The 25,839-nt window shown below is 39.8% G+C and overlaps 1 protein-coding gene across 5 annotated transcripts in view; it reads right to left on the bottom strand.

Moving 5' to 3' along the window:
- Nucleotides 1–331: 331 nt before the first annotated feature.
- ARHGAP10 (Rho GTPase activating protein 10) overlaps nt 332–25,839 on the bottom strand; it is a 145,959-nt gene continuing 120,451 nt past the window's right edge. For 4 of the 5 annotated variants that reach the window (XM_078394762.1, XM_078394761.1, XM_078394760.1 and 1 more), the window contains exons 21-24: nt 23,485–23,644; nt 17,825–17,959; nt 12,835–12,926; nt 332–1,789 (exon numbers count right to left, since the gene is read on the bottom strand). In XM_078394762.1, the coding sequence (XP_078250888.1) occupies nt 1,653–1,789; nt 12,835–12,926; nt 17,825–17,959; nt 23,485–23,644 (524 nt within the window). In that variant the 3' untranslated portion in view covers nt 332–1,652. Of the gene's footprint in view, nt 1,795–12,834; nt 12,927–17,824; nt 17,960–23,484; nt 23,645–25,839 lie in introns of all 5 variants that reach the window. The other variant, XM_078394763.1, reaches the window with a different exon arrangement.

Below are 25,839 nucleotides of genomic sequence, written 5' to 3'. Positions count from 1 at the left end.
GCCCCCTAGATCGGACACAACTGGACAAAAATTGTCAAGGGGAACCTTTACGTTTACCTGGGCTCTGCATGTGTGTTTCGTGACTGCTCGATGCTACTATAATATCAAGGGATACTTGGCATGTGTGAGTCAACTACCACAGACAGGAACTCTGTTACCAGACATCTTCAGCTCAGATCCAACACTTTGTAGGTGAAATAACACTTCTGGATTAGAGTTACCACATAGTGATCATGTGATGTACATGTACACATGAACCGGTCATTTGAGTTAATTCAACTGTTTCTATTAAACACTGCCAGTTCCCAACAAAAACCCTCACCCTCCAAAATCTGTTTTAAAAAGTTGTATTTAAAGGACTCAACATAGCAAATAGGTAATATATACAACAACATACATCAAAATGAAAAATATGCTAGAGCTTTTTTTTCTTTTCCAGAAAATTTTAAACAAGTATTTGACAGCCTTCCATTCTTCTGGCTGTTGGAAAGAATCAGAACTTAATTTATCCCTTATTGTATAAAACATTTTTGTAATAACTAATGTCCAAACTCAAAATGACATGCCCTCAAGTTTATCTTTCCAACTTTTTCTTTAAACTTAAAAACAGTTATTTATTGGCTATAAGCTGTTTTAAACATTTCCCTTCTGGCTATGTACCCTCCTTTCCCTGTATGGGTGGAAAAACGGGTAGGGAAGATTTTAAGCAGAACATTTGCTGTGTGAGAAAGAGTTTAAGAGTTCTTTCATGTTGACCTTAAGACTCTTGAGTCTCTTGAATGAAAAAAAATAAAAACACTGGGAGAAAATATAAGCAAGTGCATGTCATATCTAGTTTGGGCCTAAATAAAAGTGAATCTCCACAGATTGTCAGAAATATTAAACATGCTTTTCCACAGTGCATAACATCAAATGAATAGAAAAATAGTTTTATTTCAGTTCTGTTTCTGTTCAGCTAAAAGCAGAAATTCTAGGAACCCAAAGGATAGCTTATGGACCTTTACTTTTAAAATTTATCCTAAGTGAAACCATAGTATTTGTCCTAATTCATATGTCCACTATGGACATTTGAAAGATGTATTCCATTCTTTCTTCCTATGGGTTTCAACTGATGATGCTTAATACCTCCCTTTAAAAATAAGGGAAATTAATGGATCTTCAACACCAGAGTATCTTTGTTGTAATAACCACAAAGATGGCAGTTTAAAATGTGAATTAATTGTCAGTATAAATTATTTTTCCAACAATTTGAATTAGTGGATTTAAAATTAGAAAGTTCTAACCTTCTCAGATATTGGGGTGGGGAGTGCAGGGAGAAAAAGAGACTAAATGCTTTTTCCAATGTTCTTTTAACTGGAAGTTGGTTCTGAAATCAATCAAGTCTTCAATTTAACTTGCAGGTTAGGTTACAAACACACACAATATAGCTATATACATATATTTTTTACACTTAAGAAGTACTTTTTATAAAATTAAACCACTTTCCTCAATATAAAGTAACACAAATCCTAACTATATAATTCCTGTTTTGGCAAAACATTAAATCCTTGCAGAAATGTAGATTTTCAATTCATTGTCATGTTCTTCACCAATTTCTTCACCAGCTGAACGTATCTGAAGCCAAGAGAGGCAACTGTATCAAATATATATATCTATATATCTCCATGGATACCATGTACACCTTCCAGGCACTCAATGGAAAGAATTAAAGAAACTGGACATAGTTTTGGGGAATGAGTCCTCTTTGGCCATTTAGAGTTCCTTCTAGCCATCCAGGTTCTCGTGAAAACTGCACTGTACATGGAAGAAAACAGACAAAATCCTATTAATTTGCTATTTATAACAGCACTCAGAGACAGAGCTTCAGACTATAAAACTCTTCAGAAAGTTATTAACTAATCTCTCGCATGAAAAGACTGAGTTGGAGCTTTAGAATCAATCTTGTTTTCTCCAGGACTACTACTTAATTACAGATTTGTCTCAGAACTGTTGTCCCTCTTTCTCTCTCTCTCTCTTTCAGGAAAAGCATCAAGTGGCTCAAATCTTGAGTAGGAGCTCATTTTGAGTAGAACACAAGGATGCTTCCTACTTTCCCTGTGGTTGCCTGCTTGAAATTCTCTCCCCTTCTCCACTGTCTTCCCACCTGTACTGAACAAAACTCTAAGGATCAGGGTTCCCAGTTGGGCATGAAAACTCATTGGGAGTGTAGAACAGGTACAGTAAAACCACTTCTTAAATGCCTCACTTACCTTGAAAGCCTATTAGGGTTGCTATAAGTCAATTTAGACGATGGCCCATAACTAACAAGCAAAATGAATTCTGTGATTGCACAGAATATTGAAATGTGCAAACCTTGAATGAACTGAATGCGGGAAAAGCATGATATGCAAAGAGATAGACTTGCTTGCATGGAGTCTAATCATCAGGACACTGCATATGAAACATACTCAAAATGAAGAGACAGGAGGAAATTTCTCTACCTATCAATCTGTTTTACATTATTGCTTCTTGCTCCCAAATGGGTAAATAAGCAAGCATACAGGCATGTGGGAGGCTTGACAAAGATTTGACACAAAAGGGGTAGGTAATGTCTGCAGATTTTTAAAGGGGACCAGAATTTATATTGGATCAAATAGGGTTATTCTTCTGGGGCATAACAAATTCAGTGTTTCAAGGGCTTTGGAGTCCCAAATTTGGTAAGGAATCGGCAATGCCTGAAGGCTTGGGAGCCAAATTAAAGTCAGGTCCAGAAATAGCCCCAAAGCCCTTTTTTATCTAGGGAAAAGGGGAAAAAATCGAGCAGGATGGGTACTTCTGGTTTCTCTTTTCGAAGAAATTCTAGATTTCTAGAAGCCCTTCCCTCCCCCCTGCCACTGTAAGACTTTTTTGTCAATATTTTGGACGGCGGAGTGTTTTTAACTGAACAAAATTTAAATTGGGGGTGGGTGGGGGAGAGGGAGAATAAAATATCCCTGAAAGGGCTGCATGCAGCTTACAGGCCTCACTTTGTTTACCCCTGGTTAATGTCCTTAGGAAATTTTCAAGCCATAGCAATTCATTGTGCTCTGAATTAATATCGTTTACAGTTTGCTGTGTTATCATATAAAAGGCAACATACCAAATGCTGCAGAAACTAGGCATCAGAGTTAAAGTGGTTTGTAGTAAGACAGCAAAGCAATTCTTATCCCCATTTTGGAAAGAAGAGTAAATTCTCTCTTCAGAACTGAATACAGCTGGAATAAGCACAGTGATGCCAACAGTAGTTTCATGGCATTTTAAATAAAAATAACTGATACTCTCTCCACTTTCAAGTGCTAATAGACAGCTTCAAAATCATCTGCAATGATGTAAAAAATTAAAAATACAGCTCATAATGGAAGGACTTGATTAAAGTTTGCCAAAAGGAAAAATATACTCCCCAAATGGAAACTTAAACCATTGTTAATAATTAGTATGCCATTTATCCTTCTGTTGTATTAATTGCAAGATTATAAAGTATAAGCACAGTTTAAACAATTTCTCTAACATCACTGCCAGGGCTTGAAAAATGCACTTGTCCACTCGTCTGTGATGAGTGAAAAATGCTGCTTGACAAGTCACAGCTCCCTCCCTGCCTGCCTACTTACCCTCTGCCTGTCTCTCTCTCTCTCTCTCTCTAATCCTGCAGTCCTCCCCTCCCCCTCCCACTGCAAAAGGAAAACTGCCCTCTTCTCATGAAGAGTTCAAATGGTACATAGAGATATGGCTCTGCAGGAGAATGTAGAGTAGCCCTATGCTGGAGAATATGGAGATTCCCTGCGCCCAATTTCAACTGAACGAGGACACATCCTGGGGTGGAAGGGAACTGTGGCTCCTTAAGGAGGCTGGGCATTTTCGCTTTCAGTTTTATTTTTTCTGGAGACATTCAAAAGAAAGGCATTCAGAATACAAGCTTCATGACCCCACAGGCATGCAGATAATAAAGCAACCCAAGTCTGAGGGTATTGATTTCCAGTTCCAATAAATTGCAAGGCTATAGTCCGGTCATGCTGACTGGTGACATTTTTGACTGACTGGTGAGACAATCTAAAATTTTTCAAGCCCTGATAATTGCAAATGGCCTTCAAAAAGTTGATTCACAGCAACTGTGACTTTGTCACTTTTGCTCATCTGCCTGTTTAGTATTTTAGAGCATTTCCATACCACTTTTCTATTTTACAATAAAACATACTTTTTAACTTTACTTATTAAGAAGGCAACTACATTACATGCATTGAGTGTGAATATATTCTCTACGTAAGTCTGTATATGGCAGGTTAGCTGGCTGGATAACTCAGTGGTTTAAGGTATTTGGCTGCAGAGCCAGAGGTTGAGAGTTTGATTCCCCACTGTGCCTCCTGAGAGAAAAGCCAGCCTGTGTGGCCTTGGGCAAGCTGTACAGTTCTAGGGTGCCCCAGAAAAAGGGAATAGTAAACCACTTCTGTGTATTCTCTACCTAAAAAATCTGTGAAGGACTGCCCTAAGTGAAAACTGACTTAGCAACACACAGTTGTTATTATTATGATGGACAGGTTATACAACCTCTTACAATCCCAACAAAGTATTGTGGCAACTTAAGGGCTAGCAAGTTTGAATTGGCATATGCTTCCACAGAGTGCAGCCTACTTCATTAGATACATGAACATTTTATGCCAAGTAAAGCTTGCAAGTTGCCACAAAACTCTCTGTTGTTTTTCTTGGGGACAAAAAAATTAAACGAAAAAGCTAACCACCCAGCCCACATCAGGAAATCTTTGATAATTGTTATTTTAAAGGTTATAATATGAGCTTTCATCATAGAAGAGTCATCCGCTATCAGGAGTAGCCTCCTCCACTTGCTTATTACTGCTTAGCATTGTTTTATTATGATTTTAACTGCCTACTCGGAAAAACTAATCACTCAGCATTTCTTTGAATGAGATTTGATTGCCGTCAAAAATAGCCTTTTACTGAATGCTGAATGCTGAAGCTTTTATATATTTTATATTTCTAAATGTATTTTCATATTTTACCTTATATTTTACCTCATATTTTACCTTATATTTTAACTGGAATCTGGATGGTTTGAAGAAGAGCGCCACATAAGACAACGAAGGGCTTTTACTGCCTAACTTTTTAATGAAGATTTTGTCTCTTGGTTTACGGCTGAAGCATTTCTTTTGAGTTTGCTTCACACCTGTGGCTTTAAATTCCCCTTCCAGAACTACAAGCCTCTTCACAAAGGATTACAAAACCTTTACTTCTACTTTATGAGAACTTGGACATTGAATACCGGAGAGGAGTGACTGTATGAGAAGTATTTGAGATAAACAAGGGAGACGGATTGTCTCAGTGAGAGGAGTAAATTGCCTTGAACCTGCAACCAGCAAATCCTCAAACTCTCACCAACCTAAAACATAGTGAAATTAGCAAGAATGGGAAATAAACGTCATAGATCAAGCCCAGGTCATCACCCAGCCAAAGCAGTGAAGCAACTGAAAATAGACAAGCTTCTAACAACCAACTGCACAGTGAGTAATTTAACTGCTGGGCCCCCCACAGCCCTAACCAACCAATTTGCAATATTTGAGGATGAAACACTCCCAATCACTGAGGAGCTAAATGCTGAACTTTCCCTGCCCTCCCCAGCTAAGGCTCTTTCAGATGCCACTATCAAACATCTGCCTACCCACTTAGCAGAACACTGTCTGCTCACAGCTCAAACTGTTTCCGAAATATTTAATAATCTACAAAGGGTGTGTCATAAAATGAATGCAGTTGGATCCACTTTGGGGAAACTCACAGAATCACTAACCCAAGCACCAAGAAACCCTCAATTAAAGAGGAAAATGCAAGGCAACCAGATGGGGGAAAACAACAGTATTGATCCACAAAAGAAACCCCAACCCCAACCTGCCCAACACTTGAGGGAGGCTGCAAGGAACATGAATATCTTTGAGCCTACTCAGATCCTGCTGCAAATCGCACCAATCTCCATCAATAGGAGGAGATGGGATTCACATGAGACTTTTTTTATCTTCCCTAAGCCAACTGTTAATGACAGAAGTACACAAAATAGACTTAGCAACCATTAAATGGCTTCCTTACTCCAGGGGTCAAAAGAGGGTACAACTCTCCTTTGAACATGCAGTGATCCCACCCTTCCACCACCATGCTTGACAGCTGATATGAGGTGCATGTGGTGACATGCTGTATTTTGTTTTTGCCAAACGTGGCACTGTGCATTATGGCCAAACACCTCTACTTTGTGCCCAGATTGATGGGCAGCAACAATTGCTTCTCTATAGTCACTGCTGATGTGTTTCCTCCTTGGTATTGTGTTAACACATACCTGAATGCTCCAGGCCAGCAAACTGCTAAAAACTTGGGTTTTATAGAGGTGGTAACACTTGATGATCACTTACTCAATGGCATTTGATTAGCAGAATCTGACTAGTTAGCCTCTTCATTCTTAGCAGTAAGGGTGTACTTAGTCACACATGGCTTCTCCATTTTGGCTTTATTTTTGTTAACTAAATCATGACACTGTGTAATATGTCATGTAGGATTGTTCATCTGATGTGGTATTTACCTAATTTTCTGACCTTCGAAGGACCAGGTGATTTTTTTTATGTCCTGATATGTAAAACCATAAAATTCAAAGAGGGTATACTTTCTTTTCCACATGAGTATATTAAATGCATGAAAGGACCTTGGCCGTAAGGTTTCCCAGTCCATTTTGTATCATCAAGCAGCTTACAGTTCATTATGATCCTGCAAACTGATGACTTTCCCATTTTGCAACAGGAAAAGGGAAGGATGTAAAGACAGTACAGGGATAATGATACTGGGAAGATGGAGAGGGGAAAGGAAAATAAAATAGAAGAGAGAAAACTATAAAATCCTCTTTAACGCAAGTGATACCTCATGTCAGATACTAATTTAACAGTTACTCTAATGGTTGATACTAACAGTATGTCAATTTGATGGATGCATTGTCACTTTGATAGTTTAAAGTATTGGTAGAGCAGCAAAAATGATGTATTATTATCTTAATTCTTCATTTGAGGGTTATTATGGCATATGGGAATTTACCCTAAGTGATGAATTTGAATGGATTACGTAGTGTTTGAATGCTGTATAAGTGCATAAGGCAGAGAGCAAGAAGAAAAGTGGAAGAAATGCATCTTTTGGAGGACTGTTCAAGGACAAATGAGAACAACTGGATGGCTTTATGGTTTTACCAAATAGGAGAGGTTAGCTAACTACTCTCCTTGATAATGAAAGTGTCAGTACAGTTCAGCTGGAACCACTTCATACAATTCTCTTATTTCCCACTGTCAGAAGGAGGCTGAGAAAGGCAGAAATGTTTAAACTCCACAGCCTCTTCCAATATCAATGGAAAGGCAGCTGGCACTAGTGCTTTCTGGCACTAGTTGTCCAAAAGCCCTAAAGAACCCATAAAAACTACTAAAAAATAAAAAGCAGAGGCAAAGCAGTCTATCAATTAGTCTGTGTCAAAAGCAGGCAACAGTACAACCAACCACCACGACTACTAAACAAATTAGTTCCTCAAACCCATTAAATCATACATCTTTAGCAGAATAAAGGCACAGTTTCCTTCCTTCCTTCCTTCCTTCCTTCCTTCCTTTATAAATCTAAGTAAAACACACACACACACACACACACACACACACACACACAAATAAATAAAAGAAAAACAAACACATATAATACGTCTTCCTAAAAACCAAGAAAAGCAAGCACGGAAATAAGGGCAAAAAATACAATCAAAGCTGAATGGGGAAGATCTCTCACACACACTCCTGCCCTCTTTTTTGAGGCAGGTAGCAAAAATAACCCAAGAGAGGAAAGGACCAAAGGGAGAGGAAATCCCCATAAAACCACCACCACCACCCCCAATACTCCCAACAAGGTACCCTGGCATGGGCAGGCTGCCTGGTGGAATCAGGAGAAATAATCCAAAGAAATGGGGAAAATCCCCACCAAGATTCAAGGAGAGAATGAAACTCTCCAAGAAGACTGAGGCATAGAGGCAGGCAGCACAAGATGAAGGAGACCAGTAGCTCACTCACAAAGAAAAAGTGAGTTCTTTCAGGAATCAACAAAAGAACACAAAGATGAAAAGAGTGAGTTTCTTTTTTTTCCCTTTTGTTAAAACAAGAAAGTCCCATTCTTAATATACATTCAGTAATCTAGTACTAAAACGTATTACAAGTATTGCTGAAAAATAATCAGTGACGAATCTGCAAAGGAAAGATCTGCGTTATTATCTGTTGTAGGGTACACAAGAGAGAAGTAGAGAGGAGAACGCTGTGGCCACTGAATACCTGAATTATTAAAAAGTGTTTGGCAGTAGTTGTCCAAAATTTGATAAGAAATCATACACCTGTACTGAGTACAAGTGTATGAAACAGTTCAGAAATGAAGGGAAATGAAATGAAGTTTCATAGCAAGGGAAGCTAGAAAGGGATCTATACTGGGACTAACACTTACTCCAACCTGGAAGCACCAACTGCTCTCCAAGATCCTTGTTTTTTACCTCACACCTTACTCACCATATTACCTTTTTCATTTCAAGACAGTAGGAATGAACATTAGAGATGGGAGCTTCGTATTTGTCTCCTGGGGAGGACGAATTTGAAGCTCGCCATCATAGATGGCCAGTGCAATTGGACTCTCCTCCCCCGAACCGGGTGTCCATTTACTGCTTGCAGCGCGGCCAACATCCTTCACACCACACCAATCCCAGATAGCCTGCCTGAGACTTCCCGCCTCCCTGCACTGCTGAGCAATCAGCAGCTGAGTGTGGAGGCTTGTAATCTCACCCTCTTGCCGGAATGGCCAGCAGTGCAGGGAGGTGGGGGAGCCCCAGACACGCTACTTCCACGAGCGGTGTGGTGTGAAGGATGATGGCCACGTCAAAGGTGGTAAGTGGACGTCCCAGTTCTGGATTGGCCACCTGTGATGGCAAGCTTCTCTAGTGAACATACAACTGTCTGTGTTCAAATATGTACTCTGCCATGGAAAAAATCTTAGGAAGTTCCTCAAAAACAGGTCTCAGTATGCAGCAGCAGCAATGTAATAACTCAGTAAGAATTATCACAAGAGGGGGAGAAAAACAAACTATCTCCTTCCTCCTTTTTCATTCAGGTGTAGCTCCAGTAATGGGAGAAATACATTACATAAATGTTCCCACATAGCTAAAGTTGTGTGTAATACTGTTGTAAGATTTTATTTTATTCTTGCTGCTGAGATTGAAAAATTCATTTTTTTCCTCCATACTATGTAGAACTAAAAGAGTTTGTGCATTTCTCACATTTTGACACCTATCTGCTGCCCAAAAGGTTGTGCAAGTTGGAGGTGTTTTTTTGGGGGGGGGGCAATCACTGTGACAAGATTCTGAACACAAAAAGAAACATTTTTTTCCACATGCTGTCACTGGCAAAAATGTACTGGCTGTTTTTTAATTTTTTTACAGTTGTTGGAAAGCAAAAAATTTGCAGCAGTTGTCTATTTTTCCAATGTCTCAAGATGCCACTTTGTAGTGAAGATAAGAGAATCTGTGAGGATTCTTTACATTCTTAATGTGTAAAACCTTTGTCTGTGTGGTTTATGGAGCCTTTCTGGTTTGGAACCATATCCACTATAGCCACCAGTTCCAGATGGCACTGCTGGTGTGAGGTATAGATCCACAGTTTCTGCAGTTTTGATGTAATAAGGAATATTTAGTAATGGGGGAAAAACAAAGGACTAGAGTCTCTGCTGCTTAGATATCATTTAAGTAGGATGTAAGAGGAAGGAGCTTACTACATCTTGCCTTTTTCTTTTGAGGAATGGATGCAAGGCACAACATGCCTGAAAATGTTCTGTTAAATTCCTGTGTCATGCACCATGTGGTTCAATGACTAACCTATTCACAGATTTGACTAGAAGGGATCTTCACAGACATGCTAAGCAACTCCACCCTTGTACTAAATCAAATAGGCTTTTAAGAGAAGTCTTTGAAGAAACTTAACATTTATCTAATTTCTCTTTTATCAGCCTTTTGACTTTGACACAATCTGCCTGTAAGGTAGCTTTTGACAAGAAGCATCTGCACGAAGCATGAATCCTTAACGGTAAATACACAAGCCAGGAGCAGCAGAAGAAAGGGGAGAACAGGAAAGGAAATTATATATGGAAAGACCCAAACTCTGTTATGTGTCACACACAAAAATCATAAAACCAGAAGGTATCTGTTACCTTTGCACATTCAAACAACAGTCTTAAAGCATATTTCTGGTTTAAAATATGCTTTTTTCTACTATAGTTCTCCCTTTTCTCTGCATGTACGGAAATATAGCTTTTATGGGTTTTTTAAAATCCGCCTCAGCCTATTTTAAAATGAGCAGAACACTTTGCCAAAACCTGAGATGATGAGAAGATTAGGTTTGTGAGAAACGTCCCCTAATTGGTAGTTTTCGGAAATGCCTGTAATGTCAGTAGGGAGCATTACAAGAGACCTGCGCCATATTTAAATGAAGACTTAATAGTTTGCATGCTTCTTTAAATCTGCTTAACCAGCATTTTTATTGGTTCCCTCATAAATCTCAAGTGAAAAGTCAGTGCTTTCACTCAAAAGAAAGGGAGAGAGGAACTGAGGTCTACAGTTTGCTCACCCTTTCTTCTTACTGCGGCTCTACTCTGATTGATTCCAGAGCTGGCCCTGAGGACAATGTCATTGAGAGATGAGACCCCTAGGAGGTATGGGAAGAAGGTGAGTCAAAAGGACCTGCTTAAAAAAGGGCACGATAGTATATTGCCTTTAGCTGCAGTCAATATTTTTGCAAAATGTAGTATTATGCTGTCACAATGCAACAAGAAGTGTAGCAAATAAAGCACTCATTTTCATTTCACACTCATATGGACATAGTGCCATTTCAGCATTGTTTTCCCCAAACAAAGCTATTTCTTAGGGAAGCTTAGAGAATGAGGAAATTTACAGGATTATATCATCTCCCTAAAAGTTAGATGGAGAGTCAGGAAAGAAAAGGAGACAAAGTATGCCTGCTGGTTTTGATAGACGCCCTATAGCCTCCAGAGCTGGCTGGATAGCTCAGTGGTTTAGGAATCTGGCTGTGGAAGCAGAGGTGGGCAGTTCAATTCCACACTGCGCCTCCTAGGGGAAAAGCCAACCTGTGTGGCCATGAGCAAGCAACACAGCCCCAGAACACTCCCAGAAGAAGGGAACAGTAAACCACTTCTGAATAGTCTCTAACTAGAAAATCCTGGAAAGGGTCAACTTGACTGTATGCAACTAACCATAATGTGCAGTTGCAGCCTGGCTAAGAAAATCCACAAAACATGTTTACCACTGACATGTGGCAACAAATTAAAGTGCAGTCTGTTCACAGGTATATTACAATTTCTGTTAGTGTCCATAAGTTAACTGACAAAAGGAGGAGATAAAACTTTGGCTTAGGAATTGTTAGCCTCAATAACTTTGAAGAAAGGCTTTCTGGGTCATAGCTTAGCAGGGAGGACTCTGTCCTCTTTTAGAACAGAGTTCTCTTGTAAAGCAAGCTGCAACATTGCAGGGGGCAGCTTTCAGACAGAGGCTGAAGTGCAGAATTAAATGGCTACATTCGCAACTGTGTCGCTTCTATCTTTACACTCCCAAGGTCCGGGTCTCTTGCCACTGAAACTGAAATTATACACCAAAAATGTATTTCTTCTGCTTTCTATACTGTGTTGTGGCTGCTTCAGCTGCCTCACTCTAAAGACTTCTGCTTCTTATCAAAAGTCCCACTTCATTTAGGGGCACCACAAGGCCCAGCCTTTTCACCTCAAGCCCTGGATTTAACCTTCTGGCCACTGTACTTTTTCTTAATATATTATGCACCTCTGTATATTGTGTCCATGACTGTCTTTTAAATTCCTGATCTTACTACATTGCTCTCAACAGTGGATTAATGTGGACATAAACTTTACTTAGTTCTAGCTTTTCTCTACAGGCCACAAACCAAAGTCCCCATTCACTTCTTGCTAAACTGTTTTTGCAACAATCCATTCACCTTTTTATATGAACTGAAGGTTTCTGCATATCTGATGATAAAGGTACAGATATTTATGGGAGAGTTGCATGGTCCCGTGGACAGGAGAGTGAAGTCCACAGAACTGAGGGAGGAATTCCATTATAAAAGCAAGTCAAGAGGCCGATACTGGAAGAAGAAGGAATGGTATTAAGCCCAAGTGGAAGCTGCAACAACCTGATGTACTTGAAATCTAATAAGCTTATAGCATGGCAGCCGCCAGGCAGGCAGTAGAAAAGACAGTTGGGGGTTTTGAGTATGAAAGCATCACCAGTTCTTTGCCAACAAGGAAGCAATTGGGCTCAGCATAATAAAGTGCTCCATACAGTATCATTATGACGGCAGATGAAAAAAAGACTGAGGGCTCAAAGTCAGGCATGTTTTATCATGCAATGGTAGGAGGGTGGGGCAGGGTTTCTCGCCTAAATTGTTCAGCTCTAGAATGTTCCATAGGAGACTCTGTGCAGGTACAGAAGCCCTCATTGGTGTCAGTCACAGAGAGATTGCAAGAAGAATGCCTGCCTGTCTTTGACAATAACTCTTGGCTCTTCAGTCGCTTCAGCTACAGAATCAGGTAACATACATATGCACACATGGAATACACTGCCATATTTGACTGAGATTCAACTTTTGTGTTCACACAAGAGAAAAACAAAGAAAGTGAGCATGAACGTTCTCATATGTATTATTTCTTTCGAAGATAATTTGCTTATTTTGAAATTACAAAAACTTTCTTACTCACCATCTTCAAAAACTGCCCCGGTCTGAAAAGATAATTCAGAGCTATGCTCTGCCTCACATGGATACACTGCTCTTGCTTTTCTGCTAACAACACTGAAAAAAAATAGTCAAAAGATTTTTGTCAGTATTTTTTTAAAGAAACTGCCCGAACAGTTTACAGTTGTTCAGTTTTATACCAGAAATGAAGGCAATATCATTCACATGGGGGCACTTTCATCTATATGAATATTTTCACCTGTAAAGATAGCAAAACTTCCTTTGTGTGATAAATCAAATCACATCATCTCAACACCTTGATAAAAGCAGGACATGCAAGATAATACTTTGAACTTAATGCAGAAGGGACTATACAATGTGCAGGAGCCTATTCTATCTTTAAATATGAACACACCCATTCTCAAAGAAATATATGCTGCTAATGGTAGCTACTGTAAAAAAGCCACCCAGGAAGCTACTTTAAAAAGAAAAAAAGAAAAACTGGCATTAGTGCCTTACATTTGTAAAGTTATATTCAAATCTGCACTTAAACAAATGTTCAGCATTAAAAAACTAGAGTACAGTAATTCAATTGTTAAACATGAAGAAACAGAGATCTATTGTATTCATTACTTCATATAATTGCAACCAGATGTTGTACCCCAAAGTAAGTAATGAGGAAAAGGGACCCAATAAAAAATAGCCATAGCCACTACAGAAAAGCTGCTGTTCCACACAGAGAGATGCAGTGTCCTTGCAGTGTAAAATTACGTGGAAGAATAGCCTACACCTATTAGACTTCCCTCACTGATTGACTGACTGATTGATTGATTGATTCATGTGTACATCCTCAAGGCAGCTTACAACATTAAAACAACCAATTGGGGGGGGCTACAAAAAACAGTAGCCCCATTTTTAGGAAACCCTTCCCCCTTAGGCAGCCAATTACTGAGAAAAAGAATGCCTGAAGGGAATGGTCTTTGCCTGCCTACAGAAGGAAAGCAAAGAGCTTGGGACACTTCTACAACCTGGGAGCAGTAACAGACAATTCTTTCTCTCCTCTCCTCACCAAAAGCACTTGTGAGGGCAGCAGGACTGAAAGAAAGGCCTGCCCTGATTATTTTAAAAATCAGGTAGGTTCATAAAGGAAGCTGATGTCTTTGTGATAGCTTGGACCCAAGTAACTGAGGGGTCTAAACCAGCACATTGAATTGTGCCCAGAAATGGAACAGAGCCAGCAGTGCTGTTATAAAAAAGGAGTCACGTGATCTCTGTAACCAGCTGCAGCCAACCATCTAGCAGCAGCATTTTGGATCTGCTGAAGTCCCTGAATACATTCCAAAGGCAACTCCATGTAGAGCACATTATAGTAACCCAAACACATTATAACTAAGGCATGTGTTACTATGCTCAGATCAGACTTTTCCAGGAACACTGCAGCTGATCCTCTAGTTTTAATTGTGCAAATGCACTTCTGGCCACTGCCAAGACATGGCTATCCAGGCTCAGGGATGAATCCAGGAGCACATCTAAGCTGCAAATCTGTGTTTTCAAGGGGAATATAATCCTATCCAGCACAGGATGAAACTATTTAACTATTTATCTTTCACCTGCATCACCAGGAACACATATGTCTGTCTGGATTAAGTTTCAATGTATTCATGCTTCTGAAGAAACCAAGGAACTGAGGATCATAGGACACAGAATTCATCTATTGGAAGCTTCAGTGCTTTTTTTGTGAGTGCTTGGAAAGCTGGCTGGGAAGGCAAAGGTCAGTATGTGCCCAGGACAAAAGGACAATTCACACATTCAACTGACCTGTTAAAGAAGACTTCAAAGGGTGCATTGAAGCAGCACCAGGAAAAATCTATCACTTCTGCTATAACTCTCTACTTGAAAAGCTGGCCCATTTCCCTCCCCAGAGTCACACAAATTGGGGCTGTGGGAAAGAGAGGAGAGGAAGATACTTTTGCATTGGGGGAAGATGAAAGAGGATTGAGATGTTCATCATGACAGATGTGGAATAGCACATTTATTGTATATGAGAGATTAGGAAAACTAATTACGACAGCCTAACCTATCTCCCAGGAAAATGTGCTTTGTTCACCCACTATTCCTTGATGCAGCGAAAGGGCTCAGTCTTACTCAGGAGGAAGAGACTGTGTCCATTTGTTATCCTATAATGTTGAGCCAGGAAGGATACACTCTGTACAAGTTCCAGAACTATAGAACAGCTTTGCTAAAGTTCTCTATTTTAGCTTTTGCTGCTTTCTGGTGTGTTTCTCCTGAATGTCCTTAAGACCATATTCAGAAGGCATTTGACACGATCTCTCACCAAAAGCTGCTGAGAAAACTTCACAGTCAGGGAACAAGAGGACAGGTCCTCTTATGGACTGAAAATTGGTTGAGAACCAGGAAACAGAGAGTAGGTGTCAATGAGCAATTTTCACAATGGAGAGAGGTGAAAAGCGGTGTGCCCCAGGGATCTGTCCTGGGACCAGTGCTTTTCAACCTGTTCATAAATAACCTGGAGACAGCAGTGAGGTGACCAGGTTTGCAGATGACACAACACTCTTCTGGGTGGTGAAGACCAGTAGGGATTGTGAAGAGCTCCAGAAGGATCTCTCCAAACTGGGAGAATGGGCGTCAAAATGGCAAATGAATTTCAATATAAGAAAATGCACATGGGGCAAAAAGTCAAAACTTTAGTTACCAGCTAATGGGTTCTGAACTGTCCATGATGGATCAGTAAAGAGATTTTGGTGTGCTGGTGGACAGCTCAATGAAAATGTCAACCCAGTGTGTGGCAGCCGTGAAGGCCAATTCCATGCTAGGTACCATTAAAACGGGGACAGAAAATAAAACAGTCAACATTATAATGCCATTGTACAAAACCCTGGCAAGGCTGCACCTGGAGTACTGTGTACAGTTGTTGTCGCTGTACCTCCAAAAAGGCATTGTGTAACTGGAAAAGGTGCAGAAGAGAGTGACTAAAATGATGACTAGGCTGAGGCACTTCCCTTATGAGGAAAGACTACAGCATTTGGGTCTCTTTAGTCCCGAGAAAAGGGACCTGAGTGGGGACATGATTGAGACGTGTTACATTATTCAGGGGATGGATAAAGTGGATAAAGGGAAGCTCTTTTCGCTCTCACACAATACTAGAACCAGGAGGCATCCACTCAAATTGAGTGTAGGGAGAGTGAGAACAGACAAAATAAAATCTTACTTTAACCAGCATGTTATTAGTCTGTGGAACTCCTTGTTACAGCATGTGCTGATGACATCTGGCCTGGATGCTTTTAAAAGGGGATTGGACAGATTTCTGGAGGAAAAGTCCATCGCAGGTTACAAGCCATGATGGGGACATATAATCTCCAGGCTTAAAAGGAAGGTGCCTCCAAATGCCAGATGCAGGGGAGGGGGATCAGGAGACTGGTATCTAGCTGTCTCGTGCGCTCCCACAGGCTGCTGGTGGGGCCACTGTGAGATACTGGAAGCTGGACTAGATCCAGCAGGGCTCTTCTTGTGTTCTTATTTTGCTACAAGTATTTTGGGGAATATTTTTGTAACTTTTTGGAATGTCCTTTAAATAATTTTTTCTTTTAATAAAATACAAAAACCCTTTCAAGTAGCTGTCTGGATTCTGGTGTAGAGGGTTTGTGGTATTACTGTGTTTCCCCGAAAATAAGACAGGGTCTTATATTAATTTTTACTCCAAAAATGCATTAGGGCTTATTTTCAGAGGATGTTTTATTTTTTTCATGTACAACAATCTACATTTATTCAAATACAGTCAAGTCATCTTCTTCTAGTTGTTGCACAATGGTGCAGGGCAGGGTTTTGTTTAACAGGGGCTTATTTTTGGGGTAGGGATTATATTACGAGCATCCTGAAAAATCATACTGGGGCTTATTTTCAGGTTAGGTTTTATTTTCGGGAAAACAGGGCATGACACGTCTTACCTTGACCAAGCTACCAGGATTTTTGGTGTTTGTGGGGGGTGGGGTGGCGGCAGCTCCACCCTTGCAAGGGAAGCATCCTGCTTACCTAGCCTTGTAGATTTTTGTTTTGAACTCCCTGCAGACACTGCCAGATCTGAGTAAATTGGAGTGTTGGGAATAATATGATCTCTGTTGGGCTCCATAGTTATCACCATCACTGACTGTTGCCTGGGCTCACCCACTCCAGGAGGAACAAAGGTAATATGGTAGAGTGGCTGTCTCGGGGACCATCACCATGAACTGTCACAACACTCATCCAGTCCATTACTGGCACTAGACATCAATTTGGAACCAACACAGCTTCCTTGAGATTAGTTAGAAAGAAGAGAGAGAGTTGGGTTTCATTTGTATACTGATGACACCAAACTCAAAAACTTGAGAACCTATTACAGAGGTTTTATATATATAGAAACCACACAGAACGGCTAAACGGCAGGAGGGAATGAACAGAACCCAAAGGGATGCCACAGGCAAACAAGCAAGTTTTCAGACAGGAGTCCCCCAGCACCAACCTCTGAGTTCTCGCCTTCAGGAAGGGCTGGAGCTACTATAGAATAGTGCCTCCAAGTCCTATCCGAGACAGAAAGCCCAGGGAGCACTGCTGATTATATTGAGAATCACCAAGAGGCCCAGCAGAACCAACAAGGTCAAATACCCCCATCCAGTTCATTCAATTCATGACCACCTACTGTCTAAACTCAAATCTCCCACTTGTTTCATTAGCAGAAAAATGAATATTTTACCTTGGTAGCCCATTATACTTCACAGTATAACTTGTTTTTTAAATTGTTTTTTGTTATTGTGTGTTTGTCTTGTTCGCCTCTTTAATCTGTAAACCACCCAGAATAATGTGTTGCACTAATGGGCAGTATATAAATTAAATTAAATAATGTTTAAGTTCAGTTGTCTAACTCCTGTATAGTACAGTTGACAAGGAAAACAACGTTTTATTTTCTTTTTACAGCAAGGGAGCCAAACTGAAATGAAAACAGTCATATAGCACAATATTACCTTCCAGAAGGCCTGTCAGTCTCTATGCTAGGGGATGAAAAGGAGAAAGATGCTGCTGGTGGTGCAACTGAGGTAGATGCTACACTTGACTGCACATTCATCCAAGAAACCACAGATGACTGGATCTCGCTGGATCTGAAAGGCATTTTGAGCAGAATTGATCATTTGTTCTTTCAGCTTTATATGTTTCGCAATGTGTGACCTTCCTGATAAGATTGGTCTGCTATCCCCGTTGGACCTAGCCAGCTTAGCCAATAGTGAGTGATCACCGAATGGGAGGTGTAGTTCAGCAACAACTGGACATCCTGAAGGTTGTCCAACCCTATATTTCAGTATGTGCCTTTGTAAGCAGTCAGTTTAAGTTCTGACATCAGTGCTCAATAAAATTATTTGCTGTCTGCAATAATGCATATTTTGTACCTATGATATGCCCTTTAAAACATGCCACCAGCCTTCCATGAAAAGGCTGTACTCATAGCAACTATCCTAATAAAGGAAAAATTATGGTTTGTATCAAACAGGCAAATATGATTTTATTCTTTACTGAGCCAGTTTTATTACTGAGCATGGACAATATGATGCTCTTAGAGCAAAATAGTCTCAGTTGAATGCTGACGTTCATACAGAGCAAGGTTAGTTGCCAGTGTAATAAAAGTTTGAGAACATCAAACAATTGCTAATTGCTTGTTTAACAAGAAGTTACAGATTATTATACTGCTATGTACATTAGCTAATATCCTGAGAGGTACTGATTAAGTAGCCAGTTGAAGTACTTTCACTTTAAAAGAGGGGGGAGCACACAATTCCTTTCTCTTTCTGAAACACCATAACATGATTCTATAGGAGAAATTGAGTTGAATGTAAACATTAGAGTGATGCAATGCCCAGCCCCAGTTTGTAGGCTTTAAGCAGAAGTAAAAAGAAATAATTTCACCAAATGGGAGGTCCATGAACAACTGGACACTCTGCAGATCACCCAGCCCTGCTTTTCTGTATGTGAGCATTTTAGGTTTTGAGACCAGTGGTCAATAAAAATATTGGAGTCTAATTGTCATGATCCCCCACACTAATCTTCCCCAAAGTAGTTTCTTCCCATCAGAAAAAAAAAAATAAGCCAGTTTAGTCCCAGACCCTAGAAGGAGGCAGTCATGACACTTAATTTGAACTAGCAATGCACAAGCTGTATATATTAGGCTACAAAAATATACGGTACTGTAAATACATTTCCATGCCATTCAGTTTGTCAAATGAAAAAGCACAAGTTTTTCAATTGCCATCTAACAGACATGCTACAAACTGAATGTACTATCTAAAGATAGATACAGTGGTGCCTCGCTTAACGAGCGCACCGTATAACGATGAAATCGCATAGCGATCCGTTTTTTCGGATCGCTAATGCGATCGCTCAATGTTTTTCCAATAGGGGAAAATTCGCTTTGCGAAGACCGGTAAGCGTTTCGCTTACCGATCTTCGCAAAACGAACCCCGACGATCAGCTGTTCGGCGGCCAAAATGGCCGCCGGAAGCCTGGAAATGGCCCAAAATGGCCGCGCGCAGCGTTTTCGCGCCCTCGTTAAGCGAGGCGAGGGCGCGAAAATGGCTGCCGGCCATCCTGAAGCATCGCTGAACGGTGAGTATTTGGCCCATTTGGAACGCATTAAACCATGTTTAATGTGTTCCAATGGAAATCCCTGCCCCGTTCAGCGATGCTTCAGCATAGCAAAGGTTAATCCGGAACGGATTAACCTCGCTATGCGAGGCACCACTGTACTTTAATAGCATAATAAACCTGCTCCACACTACTTTCTCTTTTGCTTCATGAGAAATTCAGTGTGGTTGTTCAGAAACCTACTGCAGTATTCTTGTCAGATACAGCTTCTGGATATATATGAAGAGTTCATGGCCTACAATGCGGCAAAGGAAAGTCCTATTTCTGAAAAGAATGTTGAAAACTCTCTATGGATGCAACTAAAAAGAAAGCTGTCTGTCATACATCCACTTGGACTATTATTTGTAATTCATCACATCTCTCAAATCCACTCATACTTTCACATTAAAAGAGAAGACTGGGCTTCAGCAATATAAATGAATACTGAATTTCAGAGATCACTCACTCACTGTATATACTACATCTCACCATTATGTAATGGTAAACTTATACCTAAAAAGATAAACCCAATTGATTATTGAGATTGTAAAACATTAGAATATTAAAGGTACTGAAATAGAAAGGTGGAAACTTATACAAAAAAAAAATCTGAAAAACACGAAACAATGAAAAGTGGCTGAAATGAAGCAAATAATATTACCTATAGAAGAGAGGTGTCCCCATCTCTCTTTGACAAAGAACAGTATTGCTTGGTATAGTTCAGTTTGGGGAGAATGGGTGGGGAGGTTGGAAACCTGGGAGAAAATAAGCTAGAGATCTTTTTTAATATTTTGAAATAAACTCCTTTTAAAAAAAAATTATCCAATATTTATCTGAGTTGTATTCTCAAAGGCTTTCATGGCCAGGATCCAATGGTTGTTATAGGTTTTTCGGGCTGTCTGGCCGTGTTCTTGAGGTTTTTCTTCCTAATGTTTCACCAGCCTCTGTGGCCAGCATCTTCAGAGGATTGGAGTCAGAACTCTGTCTGTGCTCTGGTGCAGTTTGTGGGACAATTGAGTATTTATAGCTGTGGGATCAGCTTTTTTTGTCCTTTTCAGGAGATTGTGTGTTCATGGTGATCAGGGTGCTTTTTTGTTGTTGATGTATTGCTATGATAAGGGGGAGAGATGATCTGTCGCTGTGATTGATGGGTGTTGTTAGCTGGTCTTTTGTGTGCAGTGATCACTGGCCACATGGCTGGGTAGAGTTCATTGACCTTTTGCACACTGTGTTTTTCAGTGCTGGGAGCCAGGCTTTGTTGAGTTTTAGACTTTCTTCTTTTTTGTTGAAGCTGTGCTGGTGTTTGTGGATTTCAGTGGCTTCCCTGTGCAGTCTAACATAATGATTGCTGGTATTGTTCAGTACTTCTGTGTTCTGAAATAGAATTTCATGTCCAGCATGTTTTAGGGCATGTTCAGCTACTGCCAATTTTTCCGGTTGTTTTAGTCTGCAGTGTCTCTCATGTTATTTGATTCTGGTGTGGATGCTGCATTTTATGGTTCCAATATATACCTAGCCACAACTGCAAGGTATCCGGTATACTCCTGCAGTGTTGAGGGGGTCCCTTTTGTCCTTTGCTGACCGTAGCATTTGTTGTATTTTTGTGGTGGGCTTGAATACTGTTTGTAGGTTGTGTTTTTTCAAATGTTTCCCATGCAGTCCGTGACCCTTTGATGTATGCAGAAATACTTTATTTGTAGGTGGCTGTTTTCCCTCTTCAGTTTGGTGTTGTTTTCTTGTTTTGACGGCTCTTGCGATTTCATTCTTGGAATGGCCATTTGTCTGTAGGGCCCAATTCAGATGGTTGAGTTTGGTGCTGAGAAATTGAGCTTCACAGTTCCGAATTGCACGGTGTACCAGTGTTTTGATTATGCCTCTTTTTTGTTATGGGTGGTGGTTAGAGTTTTTGTGTAGGTACCGGTCTGTGTTGATGGGTTTTCTGTAGACCTTGCGTCCCAATAGGAGGTCAGGTTTGCATATGACCATGACATCTAAGAAAGGGAGTTGGCCCTCTATTTCTTTTTCTGTAATGAATTGTAGCTGAACATGCCCTGAAACAAGCTGGACATGAAATTCTACTTCAAAATACAGTACTGGACAACACCAGCAAACATTATGTTAGACTGCAGAGGGAAGCCATTGAAAACCAAACACCAGCAGAGCTTCAACAAATTTAAAATTACCATTTGAATCAAATGCTAAGTGTAGTAACTGAACAAAAGGCCAGCATTATGGAAACTGCAAAACAAGACAAGGCTGCAAAAATCAGTAACTCAGACTTCTTTGTGCCTAGTGCTGTCTAATCTCCTTGTCAAAACATTCAGGCATGACTGAAATATAAATATTATATATGCCTCTTTCTAGTTGTGTTCTGTGTTGATCTGCATTATGTAATAGCTCTGCCATTCCTGTGACAGCTAAGCCACATATGAGATATGCTACAGAACTAGCCATCAGGAATCCACAAAGAGTCCTGGCCCCTTGATCACTGAGTGCCATACTGCTTAAAGAGCATCCCTGCACACTTCTGCATAACTCTTTGTAGTACAGTCCTTTGTACCATACTACAGAGATGGTGGCTTTCTTTCATCCAGTTGCTTTCTTTCTAACTTTACTTCTGGACTTACATACTGTGGTATCTTCTTAGTTTTTATGAGGCTGGAAAATTACAAAAAGCTACAATTTACCACTGCTCTGAAGACTGAATATCTATTTGCCTGTGCTTTATTTTAAGGACTTGTCATGACAAAGGTATCACTTCTATATAGGAAACTGCATATTCCTCACTTGTATATCATTATGGGTAACAAACATGAATGTCCATCAGCCTTGTGTACAGTCTGAAGAGTCCCACAGGTTAGGATCTCCAACATGGCTGCACTCTTAGTGTACATTGCATTTCCTACATAGGAATGAAAAGTGAGCAGAAAATTTGTCATTTATGAAGGGACCTTCGTCCTAACTGTAGAGTCTTCGGAATAGGCGCTGCAGTTTTTGAAGAACTAAAAACAGACAAACCTGACTCTGAGCAGTTGGAGATAGAGAGAGAGAGAGAGCAAGCAAAAGCAATAATAGGAACTTTTTAACAAGCTATGAGCTATATAAGTTTCCTTCTGCATTCTCTGAATGGCAGTAAAAGATTCACTCCTTTTAAAAGGCTTAGCATGATTCACTTTCTACAAAAGGTTTAACCCAGAATAGAATGTTACCCTGGGCTACACAACACAGAAACACGACTAGAACTGCACCACTCTTCAATCTTCCACTGTGACTGCCACTGTGATTCCACATTTCTCTTTTCCAAGTGATTGCACAAAGCACTGAACCTTTAGATGTAATATTATTTGGGGAAGAGGGACACATTACAATGCATCTGCAGCTATTCTTTGTAAAAGCTTTAGGGTAATTATATAACATCCCTGGACCTTCTATGGTACTATGATTTTGATGCACTTTCCCAAATGAAAACAAACCTAAGGCAAATCATTACTTCCATTCTGTAGGCAGGAGGGACTGAAGAAAGATAGCATAGATGAGTAGCAATCAGAGCCTACGGATTACACGAGGAAGCAATATTTTGTGAAGCTTGGGGGAAGAGCAGGGGGGTGAATACAGAACACCCACATTTCCTTGTACAGGTAGCCAAGGAAGGAAGGAGTGAAACAGAGGTTTACCAAGAAAATTGAGGATCCCTTCCATATAAGTGAGAACACACAAGATGATACTTCCACTAAACTGATCCAATACCATTTTAGAAGCAGTTGCCTGGGTGAAAAAAATGAAAATTGAAATTTACAGTACTTCATTCTAGAGCTAACTAGTTGGATCTATACTTAGGTGAAAGTGACAAGGCTAGCAAAAGTAGACATTTCTGCCCCCTCCTTCCCACTGCACATTCTGCAACCTCTTGAAAATGCTAAAGAGGATCAGGAACCCTACCAAATGAGTTGTGCTATCAGTTTGGGGAGCAATGAATTCTGCCCTGCCTTCAAAGAGAAATGTTGTCACTTACGGATTTGTTGCCCAATCTACTGTGTCACCACCATCACTTATAAGATGGTTTTTTTGTGCATCTGGAGGACTGCTGGGACCAGCCATTGTGGGAGACTGAGATGATAAAGAATCCATGCTACCTGTGAGTGTGCATTCTTTTGGAGGGTTAAGACTATCATCTGAAAAATAAGACAGAGAAATGGCATTATTAAAAAAACCCTAAAATGCAGCATGTTGCTTATTTTAGAAAACACAATGAAATCTAAAATTTGCAATGAATCCCGTGTCTCTTGAAACTGAATCCACTGATTGTACTGCACTATCTTAACTAATGGGTAGCTTCAGGCTAAAAGTAAATTTAACTATCCATGAAATTGCTGTTCACTAAAACTGGAAGAGAATGACAAGTCAGCTGTCCATTCATAAAATTAGCACACTGACATAACTGCAACATCATCTGGACAATTGATAATGCTGGATACTAGATAATTTTCTGAATAAATATGGTTAACGTTCAACAATACCTATCACCCAACCATTTGCATGCAAATTAAAATCCAAATAAGCATGTGAATTTCAGATATCCAACAACAGAGGTATGGCTAGAGTACATGTCTATCCAACTACTACCAGCAGCATAAATGAACTGAATTAACTCATATTGAGCTGATGCTTGGAAATATTTAAATACAAAAAAGGATTTTTTTCCCAATTCCTCCCTTGCACCAGACTTCTTGGGAACACAATACATCTGTTATTTTTTTAAAATAAAGCAATTTTTTCACATACTAGTGAAATTAGATCTAAACATATTTGCTTCAAGTAACCGTTAATCTAAACGAATTTGTAGTCACAGGCTATGTAAAACTTCAGAGGATGAGAATATTAATTTTAGAAATAAATCATTTCAGTTTCAGCCTAATTGTGCTTAAATAGCATATTGGGTCTATTTTCATGTTTCTGCAAATTTGATACCTTAAGATGGTGTTTTAGATATCACCTGCAGTTCATATTTGCATAACATAGCAAGAGTTCTTGCAGTAAATTTGTGTGATATTGCTATGTCCAATTTGCAGGTATGCATATGACATTAAGAAACATATTCAAAGAGATTAGACAATATTGTTTTTAAGCCACTTCACCTGCTAGTTCAGCAGAAACAAAAATGACAATTCATAACGGAAAGTCATGTTAACAAGCAACTAGTAGCATCACTACTTAGTAACACTAAAAGTCACATACTGGAAACAAATGTTTCTATCCTAATTACAGAAAGTAGAAATTTGTGCAAGGGCTCCAATAAAACTACGGTAATAAAAGAAAAATCCACTAAGAAAGGGAGAACACCACAAGGAAGAGAGCTTCACATTTACTGGTAAGGCACATCTTGCTACACATTTGCATTCTTATTACAATATCATCTTCAATGTCCTTTGGGGGGAGGGAAAGTGGGATATAAATTTAATAAATAAGCACTACATAGTAACCCAGCATTGTCCAAGAGAGACACAGATTCAGAGACAGGCACACTCATCTCTGTCTGAGGTCATCAGCCTTTGCACATGATTAGGACTGTAGTCCCATTTACACTTTCTCCTGGGATAAGACCTTATGGATTAAGGCAAATACATAGATTTTGCTGCAGTTATATTCCTATAGTTAGACTGAGGCCACAGGGCTGGCCTGAAAAGAACGAACATACAAAATGTGTCCTCCACTGGATCCCATTTTCCTGACTTATGATTCCCTCTCTCTTGTGGCCGCAGTGCATGCTAAAATCCTAGCTCAGATGACTGGAAAACTTCTGGATTAGGTTTCTTGACATCAGCTTTGCTTTTGCTTTTAAGTCTCCCTTCCTCTCTCACACACACTCACCAATCTGTGAATCTACAGAATCTACGGAATAAAGCTATACAGGAGACGTTGTGGGGGAGGGGGGAAGCCTGCCTATTATTCAGCTTGACTAATAAACTCTAAAATAGTTTGTAATTCATGTTTTGAAAAATTATAAAATGGACAAATTGTTATTAAGGTATGTTGCGCACCCCCAGTGACCCCTTGTGTGTTTTGCCTCTCACACAAGTTCACCTTTAGGCACAACTTGTTCTTTTACCACCTTTTATTCGCTGCCACCAGAGGATATTGTCCTCACTGTATTAAATTATGAGTCTCACACTCTTGCTGCCAAATATAATGAAATTTATTCATGGAGTATTAAGTAAATCACAGAAGGAAAATCATAGATGTTCTTTTATCAGTTATTCAATAAATGTATATTTGATTACAGTGATGCCTCGCATTACGACGTTAATTCGTTCCAGCGAAATCGCTGTAGAATGAAAACGTCGTAATGCGAAAATAAAAACCCATTAAA

The sequence above is a fragment of the Pogona vitticeps genome, chromosome 5 (genome assembly GCF_051106095.1).
Source record: "Pogona vitticeps strain Pit_001003342236 chromosome 5, PviZW2.1, whole genome shotgun sequence".
Classification (NCBI taxonomy): domain Eukaryota; kingdom Metazoa; phylum Chordata; class Lepidosauria; order Squamata; family Agamidae; genus Pogona; species Pogona vitticeps.
This window is presented reverse-complemented; position numbering and strand designations above follow the sequence as displayed.